Here is a 25,981-nt window from a genome sequence, read left to right as displayed (position 1 = left end):
ATGTTTTTTCAGTAATCTTGCTCAGGAAAGAGATCCTTGAAAATTTCAAGGGTTTCCCTCACGCTTCATTTAATGTACAAGGGGAGGACCAGAAGTTCACCGAGCCAGACAACAAAAGCAGTGAGCAGAGGGGTGCCCAGATGTGCTTTTCTAGGAAAATCTTCAGGTCATCTTTATGTTTTTCCTAATGTGCTTTACGGTTTGGCGTGCAAGGAATGGCAGGGCTGATGCACTTAGCTGCTTGTCTGACATCTAGAGAAATACCTCCGTTATTTGGCCAGGGAATTTGAGAGAGCAGAATCACCCTGAGTCTCCATTCCAACAAACAAACAACCAGATTCTTCACAGGCCCATGTACCCAGTTGGAGTCAACCAGGCTGTACACACGTGTAGCAAATTAATGTAAATCAAAAGAGTTTCCTATGGGCTTGTTTTCCAAAAGGAAGCCATCTTTGTAATTATTCATATTATTCCACTTTTCATCCTTGGGGTCCTAGCTCTTCATCAGTCAGGAATTAGTGGGAAGTGGGTTTGGTAGAAACAGCATTACTTTGTTTTCCCGTGGCTTTTCATAAAAATATAACGAAGTTATTTTGTTACCTGCTGCTTTCTGAAAGAGAAACTTGAAGTGAGAAATGTACCTGCTACACTGCAGGATGCCTGAAAACACAGCTCTTTGTGTCAGCCCCGGGAAGGGCAGTGCTGAGACTGTTTCAAGAGCTGCTGCCCTCAGAATGATGGAATGCAGGCAGCTCTACCAACTGTTAGGAAGGAAAATGAAACAACTTTGAACTTCTGTGCTAATGAGTTGCAGATTCCTCGGGCAGATTTCGTGCTTAGCCCGGGAAGATTTGCTTGCTCAGACAGCGTATTGTTGTGCTCCTCTGAGATTTGTGTGGTAAACCATGGACAGCACGGCTGAATGCTCTTCCCTTCTCCTGGGCAAAGCTTCCCCTGCTGCTTTCATTCTCTGTGGCACATCTCAAAATCCAGCACGGGGGAAACTCTACAGAAGCTGTTGAATACTTGAAAACCAGGAGCATCTCAAGCGTTTTCGGCTCTGCGTGGTGTGTTCTTATTGCTTTGGAGAAGGAATTCGGTGTGGCCTGTGGCTGGAGAAAGTTTTGGCACTGACAGTCCCTCCTCTTGCCCCTTCCCCCGTGTTTTGACACAGCAGAGTGATTTTAGAGAAATGGCTTGTTCTTAAATGCTTTTGGATGAAATTCTTTGGAGATTGATTATTTTGATTTGTGCTGATAGAGGAGAAGGATGCTTTTGAAAAGGAACACTTTTACAAAGAACTCTCCCGATTCCTCCTTATGTTTACACATTTGGTGTTGTTTTTTTCTATCCCCAAGTGGGTGATCCTAAACAATAGGAGGCTTTGTCTGGAAGGCTAAACTACCAGTTTGTCATGGCTGGATCTATCTGTGACCTATTTATCTTGAAGTGGGTATTTTAACTGCCTTGGGCAGCTTTGAGCTGTAGGATTGCTCAACCTGCTGATGTTGAAGTTGTGACTGGAGCGGGTGCCATGAGCCTACACTTGCCTTGTGGAGATTTTGGCTGTTCCTGAGTCAGTTGTTCGTAACTCCACCATTTCCACTCACGGAATGAGGAAGAGTGGGACGGGTGGAAACAGCTTGCTTTAACAAAGTACTCTTTTATCTTTAGCTGGTTGTTTTATGGGCATCAGTGTGCGACCCCCGGGGGATTTCAATCTCCAAGGCCATCGATTCGGTCAACAAGAAAGAGATAAATCTCGCCAAAACCATTCATTCATCTGCGGTGAAATGGATCGCTTTTTTTATTTCGCTGAAATCTGCCACTGCAGTTTGGTTTGCCATCCTTATCTCGGGCGTGCCGGATAAAACGGAGCGTGCTTTGGGATCTGGGAGCTGCTCCGAGTGCAGGGGAGGGCGGCAGAACCGATCAATCCTCCTCCTCCTCCGCTGACAGGGGAGGAACGCTCATGCTTCTGGGATTAGGTAGAGTCCTGCACGAACACTCCTGGCTCTGTCCGTGGGTGGCTGGATCTCAGTGGCATGACTAGTTGGAAAAAAATAATTTAAAAAAAAAAAAGGAGCTTACTTATGTTAGCGAAGGGAAAAGACGCGTCTGTTCCAGCACCGCCCGGGGAAAACACGCAGGATTCTTACCTCGGGAGAGGGGAGAGGCGTCGTGGGAAGGGCCGCGTTCCCCCTGAGTCATCACAAAACGCTGGCTGAACCCAGCTTGCTCAGCCATCAGCCGTCTGGTCGCACGGGGAGTTTCTAGTAAAGATAAGCTCCATAAAGATAAAGCGGCTCCTGCTGCGTTGCCCGAGGTGTGGGCTGGGAGATTTCGCACCAGGCTCTCCCTTTAGGAGAGCAGGGCTCTTTCTTTGGACCGGCTACGTAGTTTCCTTTCGCCCAGAAGTGTCGACATCGTTTACTTTGAATTGGCATAGTTACAGAGAGGTTTATTTTAACCTGAGTTCTGTGAATTAGGTGACTACTTGGCATTTTACAGCTTCTCAGGTGTTCTTAGTGTGATGACACTGAGCCAGGTTTCATCAGTTCAGTGCCTCTTGACTCCTAATTACCTCAGTTGAGACCTGCACCGAAGATCAGGGGCGAATGTTTTAGCTGAGTTCGCTCATTACCATAAACACAGGCGGGGCTGCAAGTTACAACTCGATCCACTTACTCAACAGAGGCATTTTGTAGTAACTCCATTGTTTCTGTACCTGATAACATTTACCTTGGGAAAAGAAGGTGCCAGCTATCCAAAGCTGATAGCTAAAAAGAAACCCGGCGCTGAAAAAACTTTTGATCTTTTTTAATTATATCTGGAAGGTGGGTAAGACTATTTTTGTTTCCCCTGCAATCTCACCGTGTTAATTTTCATTTATAAATTTAAACCCTATGGGGTGCAGTAAAATGAAAATGTTCCGTTGGTCCATCAGCAACGATACACTTATTTTTTTTGAAGGGGAAAAAAAAAAAAGTTAAAAAATCTGTTCCAGCCTTGACTACCCCATCACCCCACCTGGAAAAGTAATTGATGAGACACGGCACTGTTGGCTCGACATGTCAGCCCCTTTTTCCCTAACGAAAGAGTTGTGTGAAATCATCATGTGATGCCTGCTACCATGAGAAGGAGCAAAGGGGAAACCGCAGCAGAAGCTGCCTTTAAAGACAGCAAATAATACTCTCTGGTCAAATGCTGGAATTAATGACCCATCCAGCACAAGTCCTTGTGACTGCGTTTCAGTCTGACAAATAGCATTGTATAAAAGCTCTGAACGGTTTTTTTTTGAGTCAATCCAGTCAGAACATAGGTTGTGTTGCCCAGATCTCTTTGTTTGAATGCCTTTTGAAAGGCCTTTTCCAGGCCAGGCTGGATGGGGCTCTGAGCACCCTGGGTTGGTGGAAGGTGTCCCTGCCCATGGCAGGGAGGTTGGAGCGAGATGAGCTTTAAGGTCCCTTCCAACCCAAACCTCTCAGTGATTCTGTGGTCAAAATGCACATCATTGGTTTAAGGACGTTTCCAAGGTGTCCTTGAGATGCTCTCAAAGAATTTAGAAATGCAAGAAATCCAGTCTTGGCTGTAAGAACCCTTATGGGTAGTAAAGCCAACTGTAATACATCACAACGCTGGTCTGGATTCATAAATCCCTGGATGTTTTAATCTTGCCTGTGTGACAGTTTGCTTCATTTGAGGAAGGTGCTGTTTTAAAGGATATGGGGGAAGGCTCTTTTTTTAATATGTAACTACCACTAAAAAAATTATACCAAGCTCAGATAATAATGAAGTGCAGCTCTTTACACTAAAACACAGAAATGCTGAGGTGAGTCCTGTGCCTTCCCATGACCCATCTACTTCATGGTGTAGCTAAACTATCTTAATTGTGGTTTGCTTTAGTGAGGGCTCACATTTAAGTGTTCTTATGTTTACTTTTCCCAGTCATTTCTTGCTTAAATCAGGGGGATTTTTGACAAAGGGGTGTTTTCCAGATCTCCTCAGAAAATCAGTTTCTCTTCTGGACCCGAGGGAAAAGCTCATAATCTATTTACACTGTTCTTCCTGGGGAGAACTTTGAATGAGACATCTGTCAGTGTTTCCAAGGTACATGCTTTCTACCTGATCTAGTTTTTTATGTCCTAGTTCATTTTCCAGTGTTACAGCCGATTTCAAGGCCCCCTCCCTAAGACACCCCCTCCCCATTTAGCTTTACAGAACCCAAGGAGGCTTTGAAAACAAGGCAAAGTCAATGTAAGGCATCTTAACCTTGGAGCACATGTTGGTTTCCTATATGCATCTGCACTGGCATTGGACAACTAGACTAAGATGTTGACAATATATTTTTACGATAGTTGCGTGCCATAAATAAATAAAATCCATTTGGCCAAATTGCCCGATGGAGCACTTTTTACTAGGGGGTGTGGAGGGGCTTTTTAAGCATAAGAATTCCTAATTTGCCATTTAGGCATCCAGAAATTTATGATGCTGCCTCCTGAAGTCATGACACTTGGAACACAAAGTACATTTGGCGCATCCTCAGCTTTATGGTCACGGTAATTTTGAGATTTTTGGGGTTTTTTTACCTGCCAGCTCCTGAGTGTAGCTCAAGGCCCAGAGGTTTCTAACATTACCCTCCATTTCGAGCTGAGTCAGGGCTCTTTCAGCGCTGTAAAAAACACTGTTGTCCCCTAAACACGAAGGGACAGGTTGTTAAAGCCGCTGTCCTGGATGCTGATCCTTCCTCGCAGATCAGGGGGAAGGCACAGTGGGGTTGATTTGGCACCACGTGCTGGTTAATCTGCCAGTTCCCCTCCTGCTCTACATGCAGAACTGCTCTACCAGCTTTCATTTCTGTGGTAGATACCCAGTGCTGTAAAACTGTGCAACAGCAGGAAAAAGTATGAAGTGTCCTGCCCTAATTATTCCCAAGTTTTACATTGTTTAAAGCTTTGTTTGGCAGGGGAAACCCAGAGACCTTTTTGTATCCAGGAGTAGCTGGACAAGGAGAGGGCAGAAGCCAAATCTGCCTTTCAGGGCTATGTAACCTTGGGTGTGGTTACCAGATGAATTAACCATTTTTTAAGTCTCTCTTCATGATTTAAATGCGAGGAATGGGGGGGAAAAAAACCACCAAGGGTGATAAAACACCAGGATTTGTGCGTGCTAAAGACAATTAATTCCCTTTTTGGAGAACACCTTGATCTGGTTTTGGTTTTCTGTACCTCAAGAAGGTGACATCCAGGTCTTCAAACTGCATCTTAGTCTGGGCAAGGGTGAGAGTGTAAATGTTCAAGGCACAGAAATCCCTCCAGATGTGCTCATCATCAGACTCTTCACGTCTTTAACACCAGTCCGAGTAAGAGTGGAGGGAGGGCAACAGAAGGAAGTGGGGTTTTTAATCACCTTTGATGAAATTAGAAGGAAAAAAAAAAACCAAAACCAAACCCACAATAGTTGTCTGGTTGCAACACCCCTGGCATTGCTTTCTGTCTAGTTCTAACCTGAGAGCAAAAATAGTCCAGATATTTGCTTGTTTTGGCTGAGCTGGAGGGTTAGAATCTCGCTTGTCTTTTTCGTGGGATTTTCCTAAAGGAAGTAACACGATCTGTGGAGACAAAACATTCCTTACAAGGTGTAAAAACAAGCAAGGAAATTTGGCTTCAAGTGAATCACAGGTCTGTGATTCATGACGGGCTTGGGCTCGGGGATCCCCCTGGCAATCTGGGAGTGACTTGTGCCTGCTGATCTCATCGGTTCCCATAGCTTTGGGCTCTGGAAACCAGGGATTTAGGGGACTTTTAAGGTATGTTTTTCAGAGCGTTGCCTCCATCTTCTCATCAGGCTGGCCGAGTTGCCATCAGTTTTCCAAGCACAGCACACGAGACACACCAAATGATTGCAGTTGCAGTGACATCCAGAGCAGAGATGTTGTCACTGGAACAGGGGGAAGAATCTCAGTCCCTGTTCCGGCCAAAGGCAGAGCTCACACGATTCCCCAGGGGCAATATTTCTTCTGGAAGTGTTAGTCCTAACTGGGCTTTGGCACTGCCTGGGCAGTGCTGTCATCTGCTTGGAGGTTAAATGATGTCTCAAGTGTGAGGTATTTACTGTGTCGCTGTCAAACCTGCTTGAAACTTTCAGCTCTTGCAGCAAACCAGCTGCATGTAAAACAAAATGATAAACCCTTGATAAAACCTTTTTCCATCAAAGGGGGATATCCTCCAATGTTACTGCTTTCTGTATGTGTCCAAACCAATGACTTAGGGTTTGTTTTGTTGTTTTATTTTGTTGGTTTTGTTGTTTGTTTTTTTTTTCCTCTTTTACTGTGTAGTTTCCTGTGAAATAATGAAATAATGCTTCTTTTTTTTTTTTAATTTTCTTCGTAGGTAACAGAGATTTTGCTCCCAATGATCCGCTGGAATTCAAGTCTCATCAGTGGTTTGGAGCCTCTGTGAGATCCCAAAATGATAAAATTCTGGTGGGTTTTTTGGTGCCTTCTCAATGCCTCGTTATGGAGATACTGTAGTGGGAAAAAATGTGAAAAGATAACTTAGAATTTAAACAAAATCACACTAATCAGCATGACTTGAATATTTTTTTTTTTTCCAGGATTTCTTAGCTAGGCTTTGCTTACCTCTTTATAAATAAAGGCTGTAGCATTTTTACCTTGTTTGAAGGAAATTAGTAGAACCGGTTTGATGAAGTTAGAATGGGTTATAAAATCTCAATGAGCTCTCCACAAAATATTATTTCTGAAATTCTTGATGGGAATTATCTACTTACAAAGGGCAGGCTGGTGATCCTGCTGCCCCAGTGCTGATAGTATAAACCCCCTCTGACAACACATGGTTTGCTCTTCTGTAGAAAGCTGGAATTCTGTGGAAGGGGAGTTTGTTTCCTCACTGCTGTGTGTTCTTCCCCAGGCCTGTGCCCCGCTGTACCACTGGAGAACTGAAACCAAACAAGAGAGGGAGCCCGTGGGAACGTGTTACCTGCTTGCTGGGTCCAAATTTGTGGAATATGCTCCCTGCAGGTCAAGTAAGCACAAAAGCACTTGGCGTGGCTTTTCCGTTTGGAGTCCTTCTGGTGTTTGTATCTCGTGCACATTTTGAAGCAGGATGTTTTAGGGGTATTTTCCCCCTTCCACTCAGACACCTGAATCCTCCTCCAGCTGATGGTGTTCAAGATGCAGACCTTGCTTTCTTCTAGGGGGAAAAAAAAAATCTTAGGTTGGCATTGTTTAAGTTATATTTACCACTGAACATTTAATTTTCCCAGTTCTTTGCATCCCTGTCTCCCAGCTGGGTTGGCAGATTATTCAGAGGTTTAGAGCCTTGTTTAAAATACAGAAGTCTAGAAGCTGAATGTGGAAGGTGGGATTGTCTTTTCATTTGCTGAAAGTCATTTTTTAACTGCAGGAATCAAATCCAGTGTGGTCCAACATGACGAGAAGTTGGATAAGTGTATATTGAACTAAATCATGCTAGTTCAGCAGGCACACTTTGAGATAAGGGGGTCTCAGCGTTTCTACCCTGGAGCTGTGAAATCAATCCTAAGATTAACTCAGTCATAACAGTTCTTGCTGGGATGAGCCTCAGTAGACAGAGATTTTTTTCAGCCAGGTAGTCCCCTTTTGTTTTAAGCCAATTCACATTTGTATTCCATACCAAAAGAAAAGCTTATTCCCTATTTTCCACATGCCTTATTTCCTGAATGTAAGTTGCAAATATTTTCCCCCCCAAATTTTGAAGATGAAATGAAAAGGAATGTGGGGTTGCTGTTCACTGTGACTGTGGTAGGCTAGAACACATATTAGTGTTACAGGTAGCCAGCCCTGCAGTTCTTACAGCACTTGGCTGTGAACTGTTGGTAAAGACAAAATACTGATTTAGGAGTAAAGCATTCCAAGGTTCAAGTTCAGGAGTGAAAGTTGACTTGGGAAGAAAAGCATCCACAGAATCATCTGATCTAGTACTGATAATACTTATTTATTTTTCTCCTCTTTCTTTTCTCCTCCCCCCCCCCTTTTTTTTTTTTCTTTTTCTTTGTCAGCAACCATTGATGCAGACGGGCAGGGATTTTGTCAAGGTGGTTTTAGCATTGACTTTACAAAGGTAGGTGGTGCTTTCTCAATTCCTGGGGGTCAGCAGACAAAACACCCCTGATGCAGAGCACTGACAGGCACAGCTCTTAGGAAGCCAAACGTAAACCACCATTCCTTTTGGTTGTGGGGAAACCCCACAACCAAACAAACTTTGTAAACAGAACAAAAAAATAACTTCAAGCCACTCAGACAGCTGTTCTAAACCTGTTTCTCCCCGTGTCTTCAGAGCAGCACAGTTTCACCTCCTGTAGGAATCGTGTCCCGAGCAAACAATCCGCTTCCCCAGCTTGTCCTCAGGTGGAATCAGCTGCAGTGGTCAGGATTTTTGGGACATGTTGGTGCACAGTAGTGTTACTTCTCGAGGAATAATAACTTAGGGAAGTTAGGTAAACAGTGTTCTTGTGAGTCATGTTTGTTTTTCCCATCAGCCAGCAGAAGTGCACTTGGGTTTCTTCTCCTTTTGAGTTCTGCCTTTTTAGAGTTCTTCTTCCTTTTTTTTTTTCTTTAAATCACAATTACTTCTTAAATCCAAGCACAGTAAAACTGTGCACAGATCTGAGAACTTACTGTAGTTTTCACATCGTGCAGTGAAATTGTTTAGCACAGCCTGGACTTGCCAAGACCGTGCAAGTCCTGCTTGTGATGTGACTTCACATCTGATGATCAGGTCATGTCCCTTCACTCTTTGCCCAAGACCACTCTTGTTTTTTCCTCCAGAGGAAACTGCAAAGTGCAGGGTGGGACTGTAAGTGTTTGAATTATTCTACACACTCCCCTCAGGGCTGCTGTGCGGGCTCCAGCCCCAATTAAAACCAACCTCTAACCCCAAACCCTCACTGAGTGGGCAAGCCTGGCTCTGAGGTATCTCCAAACCTCTGACCTGGATTTTTCTGAGTGGTGAATACGGGACTTTTTGGGATTAAGAGCTGAATAAGTGCTTTAATTATTCAGCAAAGCCTGTGGCCTAATCCAATACTTACAGAGCAAGTTCCCAGCACTGGGATAGCTGATGTGGTTAAAGCTTCACCAAATGGTTTGTGGATGGCAGTTGTGGCAAGGAATGTGGAATGGGGGAATTAGAGCACAGTTATTCTGAGTTAAACTTTTCTGATGATAAGTTAAGAGAAAGTGGGGCAGAGGGCAGAAAATGAAACTAGTTTTGGGTGCTGACCTAAGAACGTGCCATGATTGTCATGGAGCAGTCCTAAATTTTTCTCCTAACTGTATTCCTGTTGCCTTGGATCTATGTGGGAAGAAGGGTCTGTCGTAACAAAAGCAAAATTCTGGCTGGAATTTTAAATGGATGAAACAGAGCCATGAGTCACTGAAGGCAGATTGTTTGTTATCTTCAAAAGATAAAATGTGTGTGGGGCAGCGAAGCTACAGCAATGTACATGCATGGAATCACTTCCCATAAACATAGGGCATGTTCTCCTGATTTTAGATGTTTTTAATTCTTGTTTCTGTCTTTTTTTTTTCCCCCCTTCCCCTCCAAGGGAGACAGGGTGCTGCTTGGAGGACCTGGAAGCTTTTACTGGCAAGGTGAGAGATATTATTTGAGTCACAGAGAAGCTGATCTCTGATTTTGCTTTTTGTTCTCTTAGAGATTTTTATCTGCAGTCTTTCAGCCACCGTCAGAGTCTTTGTCAGTAAGAAAACTCTCCCTCTCCCTGCACTGCTTGCTCAGAGCCATCACCTGTGCACTTTGCTAACGTGGACTTGGCAGGATCATTCAGCCTTTGGGTGCAGCTCTCCACTCAGGAGAGGGTTCTGCTGCAATCAGGACACGGCTGCCACGCTCTGCTGCCTGCTTTTAATGTAAATACCAGTGTTTATTAATAGACTTTCTGTATCAAGCCAGCCCACGGGAAGATGCAGCAGCACAGGAGGCTCGTTCCAGTCCTGTGCTCTCAGTTCTGGACAGAATGGAATGATTGCAGATGACACTGCAGATACAATACAATATAGATTATGGTCCTGTAGTCGTTTTTTGGCTCAAGTGACACCTCATCTGCCAAAACAACCTTGTTCTCTCGCACTGCTTCCAGAAAAGAAAAATCTTGGCTCTGAATAGAAGACAACACTATGCTCCTGAAAACTAGATTTTTCACCCTAAACTTTTTTTCCTCATTCTGAGGTACTGGAGGAGTAGTTTTCCCTACCCTTCCTATATGTTTGAATGTGTGTGTGAAGTAAGTGTTATTCTGAACATTTTTTGGGGGTGATTCAAGTTTTATTTTAGACTCAGAGAGAAGAACGTAATGCAGTCACCACCTAGTGGCTGGTGGAGTGGGAGTGGAGGATGTGGTAAGGCACTGTGCTCTCCTCACTTGTGGTCACCTTCCCGGCCTCCTGCCTGCCAAAGTAAGCTCTGGTGTTATGGGATTTAGGAGCAGTGACTCAGTTCTGAGATACCATCGGCATATGAGGACTGAGCACTCCCATTTAAGGCCTGCCTTGTGTGCAGGAGCAGCTTCTCTTTTCAGGGAGAACTCTTTGTGTTCCTCTCTTCGTCAATATGTGCACACATTTTTTTGAGGTGGGGATGCAGAGTCCCGCTTCGACCCTTCCTGGTGCTGGGGAAGAGCTGTTGCTTCAGAAGGCAGTGCCCTGTAAATGAGCCCTGTAAACTCACTGGCTGATGTCACACCTTCCCTTTGGGGTTTTGAGCTGTTCTCTTTCTCTTTAGGCCAGCTGATTTCTGACCGGGTGACGGAGATCGTGGCCAAGTACGACTCCAAGGTCTACAGCACCAAGTACGACGACCAGCTGGCAACCAGACCTGCCAGCGCTGCTTTTGATGACAGCTACTTGGGTGGGTAGTGGCAGACAGGACAGCCCAGCTGCACCTGGAAAACTGCCTTGCACTGCTCACATTTCAGGCTAAATCTCAGCACCGGGCAGATAACCGAGGAGCGACACACCTGAAAAGGCAGTCATTTACGTGTGGTGGAACCTCAGCTGTCTCGCCACAGGCTCAGCCCTGAAAAAGCGCCTGATGACAAAAATAAATGGAAATATTTCCATGGTTTTTTTCGTGCTCTGGGATTCAGGCTGCATGTGGGAATGGCCCAGGTGTGATTTTTGCGTGGGAAGTTGGTCACATGCCTATCTTTTGAAAAGCGGCTGTTTCTAAATAATCCACCAAAACAAAATAAAAATGGGAAATAGTTATGTTTGGGAAGACAAAACACAAAGAGAGTCCCACAGAGGAGTGGGCAATCATAATTTAGCTTCATAGATGTCTAACCAGGTTCGGAAAAAAGCAAGGATGGACCAGGGCAATTCCCAGGATAATAATTTATCAAATTCCTGGAGCTGTTCATAGTCTAAGCTGCTTTGAGACAATATTTATTGCATTGCATTTTAAGAAGAAGAAAGGAGGACTGTGCACAGAGACCTTTGAAGGGTGTGAAGAGAGATGAAAGGTTTGCTGAGGTTTTTAAAGTCTCCTCTTGTCTGTTCAGGTTACTCGGTGGCTGTTGGAGACTTCAACGGTGATGGCATAGAAGGTAAGAGCGTTTGCTTCACTTAAAAAAAGGTCATATTAATAGGCTGGGCAGCTCTTTCAAATCAATAATAAAGTGCATCAGGCAGTAGGAATGAGCTGCTCTGTTCAAGCCAAGTCCCTGTGCTCTGGGCCCTGAGCGTTACTCGTGTCTTGCTTCGTGTTCCAGATTTCGTATCAGGAGTCCCGAGAGCAGCGAGAACTCTGGGAATGGTAGGAAATGTAAAGCTTTAGCCTAAGTGCCGAAGGTGAACATTGCTGGTGTGCTCTAAGGTGTGTTTCTTCGTGTGCAGGTGTCTATCTACAACGGGAAGAACATGTCTTCCATGCACAACTTCACTGGAGAGCAGGTGTGGAGCTCGGCTGGGTGTGGTGGGTGACCCGGAGGCTGTTCCTGTGTTCAGACACTATTTAGGGGGGTAGATAATAGGATGCTCTCTGTGTTGTTGGCTTAATTGCCAAAGCAAAATATTATGTAGTCTGCAGGAATTCCAGTCTTCTTTATAAATAAGGGAAATGCTGCCCATTTTGAGAGTTGGGAGAGAGGACTGGATCAGTTTACTTTCTGTGTAAGAAACAGAAAGGAAAACAGCAGGAGAAAGGAGACCAAAAATAAATTGTGGTATATATCATCATCTCCCTGAAGTATTTTCTGTGCAGATTTGGGTAAGCTAGTTCGTGTTTGTATCACTGCAACTCACAAGTTTGGTTTGAATTTTGTTTTTTTCAGATGGCTGCCTATTTTGGGTATTCGGTGGCTGCCACAGACATCGACGGGGACAAGTAAGTGCCCTCCTCTCAGCACTGCCACCCAGCTTCGTTCTGGAGAGAGAAAAAAAAAGGGGCTTTTATTAAAAAGCCTTTCCCACAGTCTAGATTGCTGTCTTCATTACTGGTTTAACACGTGTCTGCACAGCACTCTTGCTAACACTCAACATTTGTTTCAACAATTGTGGGTTTGTTTTTGTATTTATCTGCATAAATACAGGGGTGCATTCACATTCTTTAAATGCATTGAATTCTGGTATATTTGTGCTTACTCTGCCTATAAATGTTTGCCTTCAGTGGAAATTTAAAGGCAGTTAATTTGGATCTTGGTGTTGGCTTCAGTGCTGAGTTAATCCTGCTAACGGATGCTTAAGAGAATGAATTTTCGTGCTGCTGCTGCTGCAGAACCTTGTCCTTCTGTGGTCCAGTTATACAGATCTGTTTATTGGAGCCCCCCTTTTCATGGATCGAGGCTCAGATGGGAAGCTTCAGGAGGTCGGCCAGGTGTCCATCTGCCTGCAGAGACCCTCTGGGGGCTTCCAGACCTCCAAGCTGAACGGCTTCGAGATCTTCGCGCGCTTCGGCAGCTCCATCGCCCCGCTGGGGGACCTGGACCAGGATGGCTTCAACGGTAGGACATCCTCTGTCCATCAGGGGCTCCTGTTGGTAGAGGGCTCACAGCCAGCACTCCCTGACTGTGGATCTGCACACAAACACTCGGCATTCCTGCCGTGGCTGAGCGGTGGACACCGAGGTCTAGACTCGTTTCGATGCTTGTATGCTACTCCCAGGAATGCTAACAGGAGTTCCATGGATGCATCGAGCAGAGACTATACCATTGCAGCTGCAGCATGGATTACTTGAGCTGTTCCACTGAGCAGCTCATTGCTTTCTGGGTGATAACTCCAGCAGAAACCCTGATGAAATACTCAGCTCTGCACTGTGACTCGTTAGGACACCTGCAGTAGAATCCTCCCGTTTCCATTCCATTCCAAACTGACTTTCTGCTCCAGACACACAAGGAGGACAGAAAGGAAGGTTTTGTTTCAGAGAGCTGGTTAAAAACGTTCTCATAAAAGAGATTTTCCTGGGACAAGTCCGTTCCAAAATGGGAAGGTTTGGTAAAAATATTTCCTAACAACTACGGGTGGCTGTCCCAAGAGCTGAGTGTCTCGAGCCAGTAATTGGATGAGAAGTCTGAGCCTGCCACAGCTGAGGACTCTCAGACTCCTTGCCTGTGCTTCTTGTTACTTGAGGAACTTGTTACTTTCGCTTAAAATTGAGAGCAAGGAAACAGGCAGGAAACGTAGTTTTGGGATTGAGACTTGCAGGAATCCCAGGGAGAACACCTGGTTACGCCCATCGGGCTCCAGCGTTGCCTCAAGGGTAGTAAGGAATTTGAGTTTCTCCAAAAATGCTCATCTTTTCCATTCTGCTCACAAGATAAGTGATTTCTGAAAGATCAGAAATTACAACAGGCTGATATTTCAAATTCTCAGGTAGCTCTTCATTTATTTACTATGAAATCATAACGTCATAGAATAGTTTGAGTTGGAAGGGACCTTTTTAATTGCTAATAGTATGCAGAATCAGTGTGGAGATGTGATATCACTGCAGCTATTTACAGAAGGCATTGGAAAGGTTACAGCTGGTAGCCAAAAGTCTAGTCCCCTGATGAAGTTACCCCCAAAATGTTTCCATCATCCTTCAATCTGAAATAAACTGCAGGCCAGAAAATCACAGCAAAAGCTGCCTCTTTTTAATTTCTCTGCTGTTATGTAGTCTGTTTGTTTTGTTTATTGCTCTGCCTCACTTGGGGAGTGTTAGTTAAAATACTTTCCATCACAGTATGGTGGCAAGATTTGGAATTTTTACTGGCATCATAAAGTTTGTAAATATAAAAATACAAAACACTAAATTTTGAGCCCTTGCTCTTTTCATCAAACTTTCTCAAATCTGAGTAAAGAGGAAGGAAAAATGAGATTATTCTGTATAGTGTTTCATGTTTGGTCTTTGACTGTTGAATGTACATCATGTTTGCACTCCTAGAGCTGTCCTTGCAGTCTAATTAACATTTTGTTTATTACTGTTTATTAGCCACTGAAAATGAGTACTCTTAAATTTATTAGGCTTTAAGAGATAGAATAATTGCACTAACTGGGAGTTCTCCATAAAACATATTGCCAAGCCATGATCAGGATAGACTGGAATTTCATATTTACCATTGGTTTAGGATGATTTAAATTTTCCAGAATTATTAAAATGTCACACCCTTCGGAGGAACATGAGCGTGTTAATGAAATGGGAAGACAGCCCCACTTAGTTTTGTGGTTTGGCACCAGCAATTACTCATCCTGTGTGTTTTAGTAATCTCAAAAGCATCCCAAATCCATAAGATTTGGCTGCAAGTCAGTTATATTGAGGTGCAGAAGCTCTTGCAGAACTATTTCTTTCCCTCCTCTCCCCCCCTTCAAGTCTGTGAAGGATTCTTGTTAAACATTAATGCTTTCTAGAAATAAAATAGCATCCAATTAAAAAAATAACCAAAGCAAGGTTGTTGATGAGTGTTTTAAAGGCTGGCTGCATTTCCTCCCTCCTGACACACACTGAAGCTGGAATGTCAGAAACAATTGACCGATGTAAGCACAAAAACATTTCCTTTCTCTGTGTCTGGAGATGCTGACAGTCCCTCTCTTGCTTTTCAGATATTGCAGTGGCTGCACCCTACGGTGGAGAGGACAAGAGAGGACTTGTCTACATCTACAACGGGAGAGCAAGTGGATTGAATGCAGTGCCCTCCCAGATCCTGGAGGGGCAGTGGGCCGCTAGAACCATGCCCCCCAGTTTCGGGTACTCGCTGAAAGGAGCCACAGACGTGGACAAAAATGGATATCCAGGTCCTCCTTTTGCTCTAAACGCACTTTCAAATAACTTGACCCGAAGAGCAGCCCCACCTCTGAAACAAACAGCATATTTAAATAAATAAATAAATAAATAAATAAATTGTAATGTGTAATATGTCCCCCTTTTTTATTCCCTAGACTTGATTGTTGGAGCCTTCGGTGTTGACACGGCTGTTCTGTACAGGTGAGGATCCCGCTGGGCTTGTACCCAAGTGCAAGCAGAGGGCAAGCTCAGGGGGGTTCTTGAGCTGAAGAAAGAAGGCAAGATCAGTCTGAAATTCTGCCACTCCGCCCCTTTCCAAAATGCTGGAGGGGAAATAAAAGGTTGCAGTGCTGTTTTCACTGAGTATACCTGCAGTCTGCTGCCTAGAATTCATCTTTCTCAGTAAAGTATAGTGAAGAGGAAATATAAATGAGCTATTTTTAAGGCTTTCTGAGTGACAGCTCCCTAGATTCTGACACATGCTGCTATTCCACTGAAATCCCCATGTTCTCATCCAAGCTTGCTCGTTTTGGGACAACACCTTATTTGTTAGTGCCAGAAACAGATAGGACTTCCTCTTTACACAGTGGTCCGTGTTCTGACTGATGGGAATGAAAGGGCACAGAAAAGCTCCCCACTTTTGCCTCATTTACTCAGTGATTATTTGTTTTTCTTGTGGTTTCACTAAATATTGTGTGTTTGTATGTATTTCACAGTTTGATGGGGCAGGTATTGTCTAAGGTGGTGTCGAATGCTGTTCCAAGAGGATGCTTTCTTTGCAGGGCTAGACCAGTTATTCGAGTAAATGCTGCTCTGGAAGTCAGTCCAACCATTCTGAACCCAGAAAACAAAGCCTGTTCACTGGGAGATGTAAAAGTTTCTTGGTAAGCAGGGTATCTGTGTTTTCCTTTGAGGGGAGGGACTTTCGTGGGTTTTTGTTTTGGTTTTTTTGGGTTTTTTGTAAGCTTCCAGTTCTAAAGGATTCAGGAAGTCCAGCCAGCTAATAAGGAAAAAGGTAAGCATTGTCTGAAAGAACAGACAGTACAAAATAAGACCTTTGAACAGAAATAAACAGTGAAGAATTTTAGGAGAAAATGGGAGAGAAAGTGTCTGAAATAAGCATTTTCTTTTCCTCCAAAACAGCTTCAAAGTAAAGTTCTGCTTAAAAGCGGATGGCAAAGGAAAGCTCCCGAACTCACTCAGTAAGTTCTGCTTCTTTAAAAACTTTAAAGTCTTTGTGTGTTGTTAGCAGACGTGAGCACAGGTCATTGTTATTTTCATTATTGCAACAATTAGCTGCCCTTTCAGCACACTCCTTCCCCTTGGGTAGCCTTGTGTGACTCTCTCCAAGAGGGTTTTTTTTGGCTGCAGTTGCCTAGATTAGCAATAGAGTTTAAATACACAACTGCTCTTTGCAAGATTGCTTTAAAGATTTCTTGGGGGGAAAGGTTTGACTTTTGTTCTTGCAGTTCTGTAGGAATTATAATGTGTCATGCTCTGATATGTTTCTAGATTTTTAAGTTAAAAACAGAGTCCAGTTTAGGACAGTGCTTGGGAACTAATGCAGTAACAGATTTTACGCTGGAAGAACTGGAAGTTTGAAAAGTGGCAAGCTCTGTGTTGTCAGTGTAGCTGAGATCAGTGTCCAGCCCCATTTCTGATGGGAATCTGCACTGTGTTGAATGGAATGGAACATGCCTAACCCAAAAAATGCTTTGCACTGGACAGATTTCCAAGTGGAGCTGCTGCTGGATAAACTCAAACAGAAGGGAGCTATAAGGAGAGCTCTCTTTCTCCACAGCAAACAGCCCAGCCACTCCAAGAACATGACTATCACCAAGGGGGGCAAGATGAACTGCGAAGAACTCGATGCCTTCCTGAGGGTAAGTGACCATTTATGTTCATTTTTTATGTCTATGTCAGGATAGACCTGAAATTACTAAGGCCATGTGTCTGTCCTGGGTTATTGCTGCTGTCAGAGGAGGAATGATGGATATTATTGGGACTGAGGCCCTGGTCCCTAAATGGATTGGAAATTTAATTCAGAACTTTGTTACCAACTTCTTGAATGAGTTGATTAATTGTAATTTCCAGGGAATATGAAACTCAATAACCGAAGGTTTACCTCCATCTACTTTGGAGGTAAAAAAAAAGAAAAATATGGATCTGCAACTAAAAAGCCAAGATCAGCAAATAACAGAGGAGACAGAGAAAGTTAAAATACTAAGCTTGTTTTTTCTCAGTCTTTCTGTTTTAGTCCCCACAAATGTGAAAAGATACCAACACAACTAAAAGTGTAACCCAGTGGAAGAAACAGATTCATCTCTGAGTCCTTATAAATCAAACATAAACATTACTTACCTTCCTCTCTAAAAAGCCTTAATAAGCCAATAAAAATACTAGTAATCATTAAGGGTTCATGGAGGATAGGTAATAATACCTTTCTCTGACCTGCCCTGTGTGGGGGATATATGCAGAATTAGACCTCTCAGATCTCAGTGTCAGTAGAGCTTTAACCAATTTCCACCTGAAATTTTCATGAAGAAAGTAAAGATACACGACCTACATGAAGTTACCTTAAATGGGATGCCAAACCAGTTGGAAACTGTGCATAATCAGTGGGTTTCTCCCAGAGAAGATATGGTCTGAAGTAAGATCCTGAAATGAGCTGTTCTACAGCCAGTGATTTCCATTAGCTCAGAAGTTCTCGTGTTGTTTTGGCCCTCCTCGTTCCTTTAGTTGTAATTCAGATCCTCACTTTCCCCAGGATGAATCTGAATTTAGAGACAAGCTAACTCCCATTACTATCTTCATGGAATACCGGCTGGATTACAGGACAGCTGCAGATGCCACGGGATTGCACCCCATCCTCAACCAGTTCACTCCTGCCAATATGAGCAGACAGGTATAATTCTCACACCCTCTGCCATCACAGACCTCGGCTTTCAAAACTCATGTTTATCCAAGGGCTTCTCAAAAATTAAGATACCTAAATGTACATCTGGGCCCTGGTCTTTGAATTATGGAAATGTTGATGGTTATTGTAATTTTGTCTTCTCTCTTTGATTTTTTTTTTTTAAATTTTTTTTTTTTGTTTTGGTTTTTTTCATCTCTCTGGCTGGACTTCCTTTTCACACATCCTAATTCACAGAGTCCTGGAGAAAAGCATTTAGAGTAGTACTGAAAGCCTTAATCTTGAAGGCTTGGAGTGTTTTATCCATTGCTGCTCTATCTACATTTTGTTTATCCCTCTAGTTCTCTTAAGGTAATAACCATAAGGAGGTTTTTTTTTTTCTCTTTCTGCCCTTTACACAAATTTTTTTCACTTGGTTGTAAAGAGGACAGTGGAGGAGCAACTCCAATATGAGCAGATTATTCAAGGTATGGAAAGATGGTTAAGGTGTCGACATCAGTCCTCGAACTGCAGTGGGGCAGGATGAGGCACAGTGCCCTCTCTGTACTCATTTGTTCTCTTCTGAGACTGATGACTTGAAAATATCTCATAACCAGCTATCCAGAATTATTTTTTTTTCGTGGTGATGGGACAATATTATGTTGGAAATGGATGTTGAAAACAGATGCAGGAATTACTACAACAATATTCATTTGGTTTCTGCGTAGGCACACATTCTGCTGGATTGTGGGGAGGATAATATCTGCAAACCAAAGCTGGAGGTATCAGTAGAAAGGTAAATACATGAGAAAAATGCCACAAGGGAAAGGAATTTCCCTACTTGAATCCTAAAATTCTAGACCTTGTAATGTTTCAGTTTGAAGGATGTGTTGAAACAAGGAGGACTCCTCAATGTATTCTATCTAAACTCATGCTTATCCAATTTAAAGAAAACCCATTTTCTGCTTTGCAGCCTGAAGCCTTTAGCATGCAGTGCTGGGAGAGCACAATCCCAATCCCACCTGGCCCCCACTCTGAGTTCACTGTGTTCATTTGTCCTAAGCTGGGCATGCATAGCAAGAATGACCCAGTGTTTGCTCCATTTCTGTGACTGTAGATAGGAGATTTTTTTTTTTAAACAATTTAGAGCTCTCCTGAAGTGTAGGTACTACCTCTAAGATTTCTCTGGTGTCTTGGTGCAATTTCAGAATGTCTCTTTTTTCTGTAAGTTCAGCCACCTCAGTACCTTTTAAAATGTGAACACAGGGCTCGTTTTTGTACTGTTTTTGCAGTGATCAGAAGCAGATCTATATTGGTGATGACAACCCCCTGACACTCATTGTCAGTGCTCAGAACCAGGGGGAAGGAGCCTACGAAGCGGAGCTCTTTGTCGTCGTCCCGCCCCAAGCGGATTTCATCGGAGTCGTGCGGAACAACGAGGTAAATTCCAGCTCTCTGCTTGGGACCCGTCATGTTCCATCTGCTGCAAGTCTTGGGTTGGACAGGGCTCCTGTTAATTTAGTTTGCTCAAGACTTAGCCTGTTGTGTGCTGGGTGAAGGGCTGGGCAGCTGTGAGGCAAGAAGTGATGGTTGGGTTTTACTGTGCTCTTCCACCCCAGTCTGCAGCAAGTCATGAGTTATCCTGACTGCACACAATATTCAAATCTCTTCCCTGACTTTTCTTATCTGTTGGACCCTGCTTTGGTTCGGTTCTCCAGTTTATCTCTGCTACTCTAAACCTTGGGGTGTGGCTTTATCCAAAATCTGATAGCTCCCCTAAGACCTTTCTATGAGTAAGCCAGTAGGGTTTCATGTTATTTTGCCTTCCAATCTTTGGATTGGAGATCCAGTTGCCTTCCAGTCTTTATTTTCCTATTGAGAGTTCTTCGCACAGGTCATAAAGAAGCACATGGAGAAACGCTTTATGTCACAGAAATCATAATTGCTAACCAGTATAAGAGTACTGGAATGTCTCTTTTTATAACCTTGGAAAGAGATCTATCCTGTGTCAAAAACACTCAGCTCCAGGGAAGCTGTGATACTCAGATTTTATTTGATTTTAGTGCTTGACTGACTTCGGGCTGAGAAGTCACACTGAAGTTAGTGCAGCATCTCCAGATTTCATCCAGGTGCCCAGATGTAAAGGCTGGTGTTCCCTAACATTTCTTTCTGGTTGGCTGCAGGCTTTAGCCAGGCTGTCCTGTGCCTTCAAAACAGAGAACGAAACTCGCATGGTGGTTTGTGACCTGGGAAATCCCATGAAAGCAGGAACTAAGGTAAGGTTTGCTCCAGCTGGTGTCTGGGAGCTCAAACAGGAGGGCAGGTGGCCTTTTTCTTAATCACAGCAGTGTTTGGGCAGGATGTTTACTCTCAGGAAATGAGGATCAGAGGTAGCTGGCATTGAGCTGCCCACGTGTTTGGTTAGGACGGTGCTGGCTGGTTTCAAATTTCCAGCTAAATTAAAGGCTGAAAGGAGTGGTCGTGAGTTTTATGATGCAATTCAGAAATGAGAGTTCATTAAATACTGGAATTAATGAATTCTGGTCCCTCGTGAGTTTGTCTCTATCTGATATGTATTTTTCAGTATATAATAAGGAGCTAGCTCATGGCACACCTTTCTCTTAGTTCATCCCTCTTCTGCTTAATTTTGTGAAGACTGAGAGGCAATTTTGTCTAGTTAAAACCTCTATAATTCCACCAAATGTAGCTGATATTGGAAAAATTAAAGAACTATTAATGGGACCTGACAGATTTTATGATGATACAATGTAGTAAGTCTTATTTTCTGAGGAAATCAAGTGAAAAACCACAGTTATAAACACTTCGATGATGCTTTCCTTCCAAGGGCCATTTTGCGTAGATGAATGTGGGTGAACCACCTCCCAAGTGTTTTGAGGTATATCAAGCTGAACAGCACAGCTGTTAAAGCAGCTATCCATCCCCAGCTTAGCACAAACCTTGGGAATGGGGTTTGAATCATTTAACTGTGTCCTGTTCTTTAAACTACAGCACTTTTTGCAGCACTCAGGGAGGGTCAGTTGTGTGTGAAAATGGCTGAAGCAAGGGCGAGGAGCGTGATGTAACCCTCACTTTTGTGCTTTGGCTTTGATCTGCGGAGAGGGAGGTGCCTTTCCAGCCTCGAGGAAGTGGGCAGGTTTTATTTGCCAGTGCTGTGTGTGCTCTCTCCTGGCCACAAGTCTCGAGCCATCCTGCTGTAGTGTTAAGAGCATTAAGAAGCTGTTCATGGTGTATTTGGTGGTGCTTGCACTGACATATGGTGATGTTTTCCCCAAGCTGTTAGCTGGCCTGCGTTTCAGCGTGCACCAGCAGTCTGAGATGGACACCTCCGTGAAGTTTGACTTGCAAATCCGAAGGTATGGAAATCCAGGAGGGTGCAGCTCACCTGGTAGAAAACATGGCCCAGTAAACAGCCTGTGAACTACTCAGGTTCACTCTGCACTAATGCCCTGGTCTTTGCCTCCCATTTGCTTGGAAAATAAACACAGAACGCATTTGTACTCTTGCAGTGCCTCAGAATGGCTTTGGGTTTATAGCCCTCTTTTAAAACTGGTGTTTGGACTCTGAATTCCTTCTGATGCAAAGCCAGAATGTCACATTTTATAGATTTGGAGGATGAGAGGGTGGTCTGAGCATTGGACCCTCACAGTAGACAGCACAGAAGAGTCTGACCATTAAATGGAGAGGAAGAGTTGTGTTCATGGTAATTACCAGATAAGAACAGCGCTGTCATAAGAATAGGATATACAAACCTGAGTTTATGCCTTCTGGAGATGATGTTTAAGATCTGGAGGTGTGATCATTAGGAGTATCTTTACCCAATACAGTTTTACTCAGTGGACAGCACAAATTCAGCTGGTTTGTTTTTTCCCCACGGTGGACAAAAGCGCTTTTTTTTCCCCTTTTTAGGGCTTCATTTTTTCTTTTAGTGTAGTGACTGAATTATTCTCATCCACAGACGCATTTTTCACCTACAAGAGTTAAATAAATTTCCACGTGCCATTCTATTTTAATGGTATAAATAAATAAAAAGGCCTTGGCAGCATTAAACATGTCTTGGATCTCCCACTGCTGCCTGTTCAATTGTGTTCCCTGTTTTCCATGAGCTAGTAAGGTGTGCCAGTGGTAGGTGACTCCAGCTCTTTGGAGAAAGTGATCTTCTCTGGGGCACATGGAATTATTTTAAGGTGTGGGTTTGTTTGGTTTTTTTTTCATTACTTTGTTTATTTAATAAATTACCTTTTATTTTCCCTGCAGTTCCAACCTGTATGACAATCTAAGCCCAGTAGCATTCTATCAGGCTGACCTTGCTATTTTAGCAGCTGTTGAAATCAGAGGGTAAGCACTGATTTATTTTAATAAACATTTTTATGAGATTTGTGCACTTCCTTCTTTATATTCACTGAACTTTCTTTCAGGTCTGCATAAATTTTCAGGAATTTTAGGGAATTTTTAATCAGAAAGACAGCATGGTACTTTCTAGCCACCCTTCAGACTTTCAGATCTTAAATAATTTTAAATAATTAAAGAAACAATTCCGAAAATGAATGTTGTGCCTCCATTACTAGACATTTTTTTTAGAAGGAAAAAAACCCCACTCTTTGTGTTTGCAGCTGCATGGTTTTTTTATTTCTAGGAGTGGTTTCCTAGATGTTGCAGGATGAATGCAAACTTTAGGACAGGAAAAATGTTCCTAAATTCGAGGGTAATCTTTTCATGTGGAGAAGAAAACCGAACATTTGAATGTTCAAGCCACTCAGCTTCTGTTCTTTCTGGTTTTATATGAGGATAAAAAAGTTGGAAGCTGTATGTTAAGCATGTTGAATTTGATTTTTTTTAAATTTTTTAGATATTCTAGAGAATAATATTTATCCTCTCCTAGCTGATAATAACAACTGCTTTGCTCCCCTGTTCAGTGTGTCATCTCCTGATCACATATTCCTGCCTATTGCAAACTGGCAGCCGAAGGAGAACCCAGAAACAGAAGATGATATTGGGCCTCTGGTTCAGCACATTTATGAGGTAGGGAATTGCTGCTAATTCCAGTGACACAGTTCTATGATTAAAAAAAAAAAAGAAATTTCCCGTGTAGTTTTTCTCTGTAGTAAATTATGATTTTTTTTTTCTTTCTTCACTTTCATCTTGCATGGAAGGAAAGGTGTTATTTTTTTAATGCTGTCTGCAAGCAGGGGTGGAATGCCTGCAGTTGGTGCAACAGGAGTGGCCAAACAGAAGGGGCTGGTTACTTACATAATGACACATATTTTACTTTCTTGCCCTTTAATTCTGGATAAAACATCTGAAGTCACTTTCTCCACTCAGGAAAGGGCTCACGGCTGTAAATTATTCAGTTATCCTCATTTGTACTCCAGTTGTTCTCAATCATTCTTGTGAAGTCTTTTTGCCTTGAGAAAGTTCAAGTATTTAAAATGTCCATGTGAGAATGATCACAGATCTAACAGATTAAACAACCTAGATTGTTTAATTAAACACAACTTATTGAGAGCTGGGTAAATGGTAATAGCTGAAAGTTGTCCTAGAACTTAAGAGGCCAATTATCTGATGAAACTTGCTGTTGTATGGATCTGTGCTCAGACTATCTCGGCTCAGGCAGGTGCAGGCTGTGATTCATCCAACAGACTAAAAAAACAACCTATGTTCTATCAGCAAAAAATTACATTAATTCAAGGCAAAAAACCCTGATGCCATGTGGCTTTTCTTCAGTTTACGTTTTGTCAAATTGCAGAAGTAGTTTGAAGTTTTGCCTTCATGCACATTACCAGAGAAAGTGGCATTGTTGGGTTTTTGGGTTTTTGTTGTGTTTGTTTTGTTTTTTTTTAACATCTGTAAACTTTATTTCCATAATCAGCTGAGAAACAACGGCCCAAGCGCATTCAGCAAGGTGATGATGACACTGCAGTGGCCTTACAAGTACAAGAACAACACGCTGCTCTACATTGTCCAGTACGAAATGGATGGGCCCATGAACTGCACTTCGGACATGGAGATCAACCCACTGAAAATTAAGGTGAGCAGGACTGGAGTGGTTGGTTTGTAAGCCCTCAAAATTCAGTGTATTTAGCTGAATTCCAAGACAGCTTAGAACAAGTAGTAAAAATCATTAGTTCTAAAAGAATTTAAGCAAGCAGGGAAGCTATTCCATGTACAGAACAACAAAGAATACTCTTGTATCTTTGATAATCAGAAAGCAACTTTAGTGAATATATATTAAATAAAAATCTCCTGTGCTTCTATACCATTTTCAATAATATATTTTTTATGACTCTTTCAAGTTTTCTCCTATAAATTTGTTATGGAGAGGGCAAGGGAGCATGGCTCTGCCCAGTCCCATGTGTAAATTTGTAATTTTGCACTGGCAATTTCTAAGGGATTACTGAAATAATTAATTAACCTACTGGTCACTTCCTCAAGCCCCTGTTAAAAAAGATTTTGGGTGCGTCTGGTCACGTGTGCCCGTGGGCAGTGCTGTGTGGTACATCAATATCAGTTAAAAACAGAAACACTGAGCAAAAGATTGCAAAACTGAGTTATCTGTTGCAGTCTAAGAGCAGTTCTTGTGCACCTTCAGATTTCTGCTTCTAAGGAGGACGATAAGAACGACACCCTTGCCAGGGAAGATGCTCGCGGCCATCGCGTCAGCCGCAGGGATTTGGCTGCCGCCGAAGGGGACGTGCACACCTTGGTAAGATCTCCAGCACCCAGGTGTTGGCAGCACAGTCTTCTGTGTGGAGCTGTTGGAAAATCAATACCTGAAGGAGCCAGGCTGGCAAAATGGGGCACCTGGAGGGAGCAGGGGAATTGCTGCAGGCAGCACCTCTGCTCCAAAGCGCAGCGGATTCCACAGCACCCTGCGGTCAGCACACGCAGGGGCTGGCCTGTCTGAGCAGGGCTGGAAATAATCTGTCCTAGGAGGTAAACATATTGCCATATCACTGTCTTTCTAACTGCAACCTGTGAGTAATTATCCAGTACTGCAGGTTATTTAGTTGTTATTTAATGATGGTGCTTTGCCAGAGGAAGAGGACAATGGGGGTGTGGTGTGTGTGTGAAGTAAATGCGACTGAGTAAATGTACTGCCCTTAATGACTTGTCAGGTATTTTCATACTTAAAATATCCTTCCTGTTTTTACGTGCAGGGCTGTGGAACTGCTGACTGTTTGAAGATTGTGTGTCAAGTTGGCCACCTGGAAAGGGGAAAGAGTGCAATATTGTATTTAAAATCCCGCCTTTGGACCCAGACTTTCATGAACGTGAGTGACCGTGAACATTCTGTCCCCGTTTCTGAGACATTAAAAGTGACTTTTGTATCCCCGTGCAATACTGATTTTGTTTTTCTTACACAGAAAGAAAATCAGAATCACTCCTACTCCCTCAAATCATCTGCTTCTTTTAGTGTTATCGAGTTCCCTTATAAGAACCTTTCCTTTGAAGATATCCACAACTCCACAGTAGTAAGTCATTTACATCCAGCTTGGGTTACCATACATAATCACCTAAAATCTAATACAAAGACAATTATTGTTGGGTAGCGTTTTTGTGGCTTGGTATAACTGTAATTTTACCAGCTATTTGATTCATATATTAATTTCAGTTGTACACATACAATTGAGGGTAAAGCTAAGACTAGAGCTGACACTATTTATATCTTGAAAGATTTAATTGAAAATGAAATGATGGTGAGCAGTCCTAATGTTCTTCTTACTTCCATTGTTGTTAGAGAAATATTTTACTTGAGATTCGTTTTCTTCTGTAGTAGCACTGAGAGCTTGAATAATGG

General features: G+C 42.9%; 1 protein-coding gene across 1 annotated transcript in view; it reads left to right on the top strand.

Annotated features, from left to right (window-relative positions):
* ITGAV (integrin subunit alpha V) overlaps nt 1-25,981 on the top strand; it is a 40,119-nt gene that overhangs the window by 7,566 nt on the left and 6,572 nt on the right. The window contains exons 3-28 of the mRNA XM_050339742.1: nt 6,398-6,484; nt 6,930-7,044; nt 8,059-8,120; nt 9,607-9,652; nt 10,800-10,925; nt 11,578-11,622; nt 11,788-11,831; nt 11,912-11,968; nt 12,349-12,401; nt 12,815-13,017; nt 15,092-15,283; nt 15,428-15,473; nt 16,055-16,156; nt 16,416-16,474; nt 17,001-17,155; nt 18,040-18,177; nt 18,894-18,961; nt 19,458-19,605; nt 20,349-20,441; nt 21,460-21,539; nt 22,441-22,521; nt 23,100-23,205; nt 24,053-24,211; nt 24,773-24,886; nt 25,341-25,454; nt 25,548-25,655. Of these exons, the coding sequence (XP_050195699.1) occupies nt 6,398-6,484; nt 6,930-7,044; nt 8,059-8,120; nt 9,607-9,652; nt 10,800-10,925; nt 11,578-11,622; nt 11,788-11,831; nt 11,912-11,968; nt 12,349-12,401; nt 12,815-13,017; nt 15,092-15,283; nt 15,428-15,473; nt 16,055-16,156; nt 16,416-16,474; nt 17,001-17,155; nt 18,040-18,177; nt 18,894-18,961; nt 19,458-19,605; nt 20,349-20,441; nt 21,460-21,539; nt 22,441-22,521; nt 23,100-23,205; nt 24,053-24,211; nt 24,773-24,886; nt 25,341-25,454; nt 25,548-25,655 (2,601 nt within the window). The remainder of the gene's footprint in view (nt 1-6,397; nt 6,485-6,929; nt 7,045-8,058; nt 8,121-9,606; nt 9,653-10,799; nt 10,926-11,577; nt 11,623-11,787; nt 11,832-11,911; nt 11,969-12,348; nt 12,402-12,814; nt 13,018-15,091; nt 15,284-15,427; nt 15,474-16,054; nt 16,157-16,415; nt 16,475-17,000; nt 17,156-18,039; nt 18,178-18,893; nt 18,962-19,457; nt 19,606-20,348; nt 20,442-21,459; nt 21,540-22,440; nt 22,522-23,099; nt 23,206-24,052; nt 24,212-24,772; nt 24,887-25,340; nt 25,455-25,547; nt 25,656-25,981) is intronic.

This window comes from Myiozetetes cayanensis, unplaced genomic scaffold (assembly GCF_022539395.1).
Source record: "Myiozetetes cayanensis isolate MyiCay16 unplaced genomic scaffold, myiCay2020 scf9, whole genome shotgun sequence".
Lineage (NCBI taxonomy): Eukaryota > Metazoa > Chordata > Aves > Passeriformes > Tyrannidae > Myiozetetes > Myiozetetes cayanensis.
Note: the sequence above shows the minus strand (reverse complement) of the source record. Positions and strands in the feature narration are given on the sequence as shown.